The 6825-nt window shown below is 34.8% G+C and overlaps 1 protein-coding gene across 1 annotated transcript; it reads right to left on the bottom strand.

Moving 5' to 3' along the window:
• Positions 1–4016: 4016 nt before the first annotated feature.
• LOC6643771 (probable cytochrome P450 12a4, mitochondrial) lies at positions 4017–5820 on the bottom strand. The gene is made up of 4 exons (XM_002067059.3): positions 5734–5820; positions 5182–5672; positions 4676–5123; positions 4017–4617 (listed from the first exon to the last, which is right to left on the bottom strand). The coding sequence occupies exons 1-4, from the start codon at positions 5818–5820 to the stop codon at positions 4030–4032; spliced, it is 1614 nt and encodes a 537-aa protein (XP_002067095.2). The 3' UTR covers positions 4017–4029.
• Between the last annotated feature and the right edge of the window lie 1005 nt (positions 5821–6825).

Genomic DNA, 6825 nt, shown 5'->3' with positions numbered 1-6825 from the left:
GTGAAAGTTTAAAAATATCATTCTGCTGAAAACTTTGAAGTTTTTCAAGGGTCTATAAATCGAATAACTAAAATTTTTCGAAGTTCTATTAAAAAGAAATGTATTTAAATGCAAAATGAATACTTATATATATGAAAATAAAAATTGAATGAATACCCCAACCGATTTTCGACTCCCAACCCATAAAATATTTGTAAAACACCGGTGTGTGTTTTGAAATATATTGTACCCCGCTAGCTGACACTGGTGTCGGTGTACGGCAATTTATGTTTTTAAGCGCAATATTCTATGTATATTTACAGCATCATATCTAAATTTTATTTATGTGTATATATGTATATATATATGTGGGATTAAGATTGGCATCTCTGCTCAGCAAGCGCTGCAGACTGTGTAATGAGAAAAGACGAAGTGAATTTAGCAATAAGACGAAGCAATCAAGAGATGAGCCAATTCGGTTGCCATAAAGGACGAAAGACGACGATCAAAGAATATGACATCGTTCTTTGATCGTCGTCTTTCATCTTCAACATTTGGGTTCTAAGAAGAATTTTAAGAAACTTTCACCAAGAAACCATTTGTCTTTAAGATATTTAAAAAAGGAACGTATTTTTTAAAAATGGTAGACTTAATTCTGATTCACATAATTACAGCAAATTTCTTAAAAATTTTGAACACTTAACTTTTTTTAAAAAACTTCTCAGCGCGGTATAAGAACTCCACATCTAACTTTTTATATCTCTTAAAATTGGATTGTTTTTCTACAACTGGATAGACAGCAAATGTTCCTGATTTATTCTTTGTTCCTAAAAAATGTCAACTCTCCTTACATGAAATGGAGTCAGAAATGCCATATTCTTGACTTTCAAGCATAAGAAGTCAGAAGACAGGTAACAATCTTATCCATGGACGATTTTTACTTTTATAAGTTAAACTTTGAATATATTATTCAATTTCATTTCGCATGCATAGATTGTGAAACGTTTAATACATTACTTTTTATTCGTGTATAACAATAATTGATTTGAAATTGGAAAAAGCTAAGCTTTGTGTATGATTGGCTGTAAGCAATATTAAATTCTATCAATTTATATGGTATTTAAAATGCAAAAATAACAAAACAATATTTGGAAATTTTGCATATATATTTTATACTTTTTCGTATTACTGCCAACCAAGCAACTCACATTCAGAATTCTTCTTATCTGTTTAAATATTCAGACAGAATACTTCTGTATTCATCACATACATATTTTTTGTTCATCCTTCGAATTGTGCATTAAAAATGTAATAAAGTTTTGCTTCCACTTCCAGTTTTCATCTCCTGCTTGAGAGACAGAGACACATAAATTTGAGCGGAAATTAAATACATAGTTTCTTGCAATTTGCATTGAATTAAATTCTAATTTAAAGCAAATTATGTGTGTGTATACAAAGACACTGAGGTGGCCTGAGAAGGTGCACACTTGTTGGGATGGCTTTGTCCTGTAATTAACGCACAAAATATTCAATCAATTTAGCAATTTATCCATAATTCAATGCATTAATGTGATTGATGATGAGATAAGCACAAAACCCTCAATGCCCTTCTAGTTCCCACTCCCTATGCCCAATCATATGATGTCTCAGCAATAATTGGGATAATCAGAATTAAACACAAAGCGACTCACAAATTGCCATTACCGGCCATGTTTGCAGGCATACTCATCATCCTTATAGTCAAAGAGACTATGAAAAGTCTCATCCAATCATTAAAAGAGCAAACAAACTTAATACCTATGACTAATGCCTAAGTAAAGAGTCAAGAGCAAGAAACAAGCACTAGATGATAGCACAGTCAAGAAGCGGCCATAGCTTTACTGGTCAACTACTACTAATACTATAGTGACTTTGTCGTTTTCTCTCTCCATCTATGTGTACATAGAATATATATATAGAGTATAACTAGGGGTTAGTGTATATATAAGGCGACCCCGGACTTGTGTGCAATTTATAAAACCATTAAAAATGACAGAAATTGCATTTACAGGAGACTAACACACAGATTCTCATAGCAAAAGTGCACGTGGAGATGGTTATTCCCTGGACATGAGCTTGGGCAATGCTGAAGGCATGCGACTTGGCGCGTGTCCTCCTCCTTGGAGAGAGCACTGTGTGTGTGTGTGTGTGTTTATGTGGGTGTATATGTATTTGTTCATATATCTATGTCTATGTCTGTGTATCCTGACTTGTTATCCTGGGCATTAAATTGTTTGTACATGCAGTAGACAACACAAAGGCGGAGGTTGTAAGTCAGCCTATTTGCCTGATAACAATAACAAAAGACTTAAAACATGCTCCATAATGGAGAGCACCTTGTTTCATCAAAGTGGAGTGGGTGGAGTCTAAAGATGAAGTTCATGTTTTCCAGACTCCAGCCATCAAGTGGGTTTATTAATACAAAACAATCTTGTTGAGAAGGAAACATTTTCAACAATTAACTTTAATCTACTTATTTATTAGAGATAATGACACCTTGTTAATAAAATACGTAGACTAATTTTAGAATGGAAAATGATTAAAGGCTATTGTGATTTTAGTTAGATTCCCAACTCTTGATAAAAAACAGTTTTAAATATCTCCCACAAATTGAAAGTCAAAAACTGTTTTTTAAATGTTTAGGAAATTGGTGTATGAAAAATACAAGTTTAAAACATTACTATTTCTTTAATTGGATACTTGTAACCCATGCTTAAACACTAATTAGACCACACTGACACTAATATACATACACCGCATTTTACACCGCTTAGAATTTTGTCTAATTTTATTTTGTAATGTACTTTTGGTATAATTATACAACTCTGATATAGCATTGTTTCGTTTATCATAACAATAAAAGAATCAAGAGCAAATATAGTTTTAACTTAACTGACTTTTAGTTTTTTTTTACATTTTTTTTATTTCCAAATTGAAAATGTGATAAAAACTTTTAAACAGTTCACATTCGGTATAAAATACTAGCAATAAATGCGGTAGTAATTAGGTCAGTGATACCACTGAAATCGACAGTGTGTACTAAGTAAGCCTTACATAATCGATGTACTAATCTGCATACATAAACATTTGTGTATATTAACAAATAAAAGCTATCTCCCACATTTGGCTGTTAAATTATCTTATAATGTCTATATTACATGCACAAAATGTTAATTGAATAATACTCAAATTTCAAGTTTCAATAAAAGCTGAGGAATATTTTTGGCTCTTGGTCAAATATCGATCACTTTATATTTTTCCCTCATTGATTAACTTTAAAAAAGTAAGGTTTTTTGTCGCACGTTTTTGGAATTTTTCACTTACCGTATTTTAGGTTGCCTTTTGTCATTCATTCATTTTTAAGACATCCTTATCGTCCGTCTGGATAAAAGCAATCTCCTCTCATACCGTTCAAGCTAGGGCGCTGAAATCGCATTCGTTATTCTTTTTCGGACTAAGCCGAATCGGATCACTATATCATATAAATTGATTAGAAAAACTTGTTTGCTTCTAAAACGACTAGGTAATTAACTTACGCATATAATATTCCTAAATTCTGGCAGATATATGTATATTATAGCTATCAATAAATAGTTTTGTATGCATAGCTCCAAGCAAAGTTTATAGTTATAGTCTAGTCTTATAGTCTCTATAGTTTATTTTATATAAAATGTTTTTAGGCTAGGTAAGGAAAGACTAACTAAAACCATTCAAAGGGTATACAAATTTCAGCACGACCAAAATTAGCCCGGCTTCTCTTTTTCTCTTTGGCTCTGCTTTGTTGCCACAACAATAATTGTAGTTAGATCATGCCGATCAATCTGACCTTCAATGTTTGTATGTGTTTTAAGCTTTTTCCCCAATTAACATAAAAATCAAAAACAATTTAAAAAAAGCTCTCAAACAGTTATCAATCTATAACAATAGCAAAAAGTCTCTTGCAGTCAGTTATATATTTTTGAATATTGAAAATTCTCAATTCAGCAATTTATGGGTTCTTGCTATTTATTTTTAATCTGATAAGTCGGTAAATTTAAACTTAAGCGGAATGTTTGGAACATTGATAAGTGAAGCTCGAAATGCATTATCGGTGGGATGGTTGAATTCGACTTTAAAGTTGCGAATCAAACGAGCGAGACCCAACTCCAGTTCCATGTCGACAATACGTTTGCCCACGCACATGCGCGGCCCGAAACCAAAGGGCAAGAACACGAATGGATATGTTAATTTCAGGGAGTTTGCCGCATCCCCATCGACGGGACGGAGCCAACGTTCAGGTAGAAACTCCGATGCTCGTGGGAAATATTTATCACTTATGAGATGAGTTAAAGGAATCATAGTAACCACATTATCAGCTGGCACTCTATAACCACTGAGTACACAGTCCTTTGCAGTACTTCTTAAATTGCCAACAATCAAGGGGTAAACACGTTGTGATTCCTTGATGCAAGCACGTAAATATGGCACATTCTTCATGGTGGCCTCTGTGAACTCGGAGTCCTTATGGGGCAGCACTTGTTTGACCTCTTCACGGAGTTTTTCTTGCACCTCCGGATTTTTCGCCAACGTCAACAAGGCTGCTGTGAATGTACTTGAAGTCTGTAAAATAAGATCAATATCAATTCGTTTCTCTCTGAATAGGTTTTGCAAATCTTACAGTATCTACACCGGCCATTAACATATCCATGGCCATGACTGTGGCTACTTTCTTATCGATTTTTAGCAACTTTTCCAAAACACTTTGCTCACTCTCTGACTTAACAACACCCTGCTTTGTTTCCTCTTCCAAACGTTTGACAGCCTCGTCTACAAATGACAATGTTGTATTTTGAATGTTATCCAATGCCTTCATCAATCTCTTCAGCTTGGGTGTATTTATATACCGCCAGAGTGACGGTTTCATCTCAAAGTCAGCTGATAAGTCAAAAAAGTCATCTAGACTTCTAAAGAGAACCATAGCTTGGTCATCGTTTCCAGATTTCCTTAGCAATCCAAGTTGTTTGTCCAAGGCTACAACAGACACTGACTCCAGGGTCCATCGGTTAATATAATCCAAGAAATTATCTGGAGCCTCCAAAGTTTTCGGATCACGTATGGCCTTGATACTGGTAGAAGACAAATTGTGAAATGGGAAAAATTCTATGTGTAAACAGATTAGCTTACCACTCCACAAAGTCTTGGTTCACTAGTGACATTTTTTTGTAGTATAGCCTCACATTTTTCGGTTGCATTAATACCGGATTCACAATGGATCGAAAATCGCCCCATTTCTTACCCTGCGTTGGTAAAAGCCCTTCTACGCCCTGAAAAAAGTTCTTGCTATAATGTTCTCGATGATAGAGAAGCGTTGCATTGCCGGCACGAGTTGGCCAGACGCCCTCATTTCGAAAGACAACCTCAAAATCTTTTGGATTGTGGGTGGTTAGTATTGAGGGTGTTCCGAACATAGCTGGCATTATAAATATATCTCCGTAATCTTCCCGCATGGCCATTATTAGTTGTACTACATCTTTGTTTTTGTATTTGCCACCGGGTAACATCATTTTCCGAATCAAATCAAAGGAATTGATCCGGGGAATTTCTTCGAATGGCTTTGCCTGCTGCCATTCATTATCATCCCGAGCAAGGGCAGTTGCTGCATTAGTTTGGCACCGCTGAAATTATGGTAAGTGAAATAAGTTTTGGAACATTATTTTTACCATAACTTTGACCTACAAATGACTGACAGCACAGGGCAGGTACTGGTGTCTTCGATGTTTGCAGAACGGAGAGAATACGGCTTGTTTTCAACATTTTTGTCATAGTTCCAAAGGTAGACTGGTCGGCAATTGTTATTAATCTATTAATTTAACATACAAAAGCTCTTTTGCACAGCTTGTCAAACATTTTATATTCACACATACACAAACATTTGTTTACAAAAAAAAATATCCCCCGCGTTTGGTTTCAATACCATGCTCCCCATCGCGTTTAATAGTATATTAGGGTCGGCAAAATGTATTTAACAGGCAGAAGTAAGCTTTTTCGTCCCGATTTATCACCTAGATTTTGGAGACTATAAAAAGTAGAGCTATGTACAGTGATTAACTTTATCTAAAATATTTGCCACGCCCCCGCAATTGGAACACATTCAAATACTGTTGCAATTTTTTAACTAATAATATTATTAAGTTTAGCATACTATAATCTGTCATTAACAGCCAAAAACGTAACATATCAAATTGATCCAAATCGGTTAAAAACGTTTTTACTATGGGGGTCATAAGGGCGGAGTTGGTCGTTGGCCGGTGGCGGCGCTAGAGTGCTCCTATGTTTGAAAGAGTGAGAGAGATAGTGAGATATGTTTGCTAAGCGGCATGTCAACAGAATTTTAATCTTCGTGCATGGTACACCGAAGTCGTCCAAACGACTTGATTACTTAATTGAATTATCTTATCATGGGTCTGTATTACCTGCATTAAATTTCAATGGAACTATACTCCGATTTCTACAACACGTATAAGTCGTAAGATGCAATTTTTTCGAAAAATTGGAGCATTTTTGTCCAAATTCGGAGCACTTTATAATAATTCCAAAAAGTGTGCCATGGTGGCACACTAAAATATGTTTATCTTTTGATTTTCTTTAATTCATTTTCATTGTATATCTGATTGATAGAGGGTATTTCGGACTCGATACCGAGCAGACTTCTAATTTTTTTATTTTTTTGCTAAATAACATAAAGACGTCACCAGCTGAAAGTTTTTGCTTACGATCGTTGAACTAGTTTCAAAGCTTTTTATGAGCTTTCGTCTGTACATAGCGATA

The sequence above is a fragment of the Drosophila willistoni genome, assembly GCF_018902025.1.
Source record: "Drosophila willistoni isolate 14030-0811.24 chromosome 2R unlocalized genomic scaffold, UCI_dwil_1.1 Seg167, whole genome shotgun sequence".
Classification (NCBI taxonomy): domain Eukaryota; kingdom Metazoa; phylum Arthropoda; class Insecta; order Diptera; family Drosophilidae; genus Drosophila; species Drosophila willistoni.
Note: the sequence above shows the minus strand (reverse complement) of the source record. Positions and strands in the feature narration are given on the sequence as shown.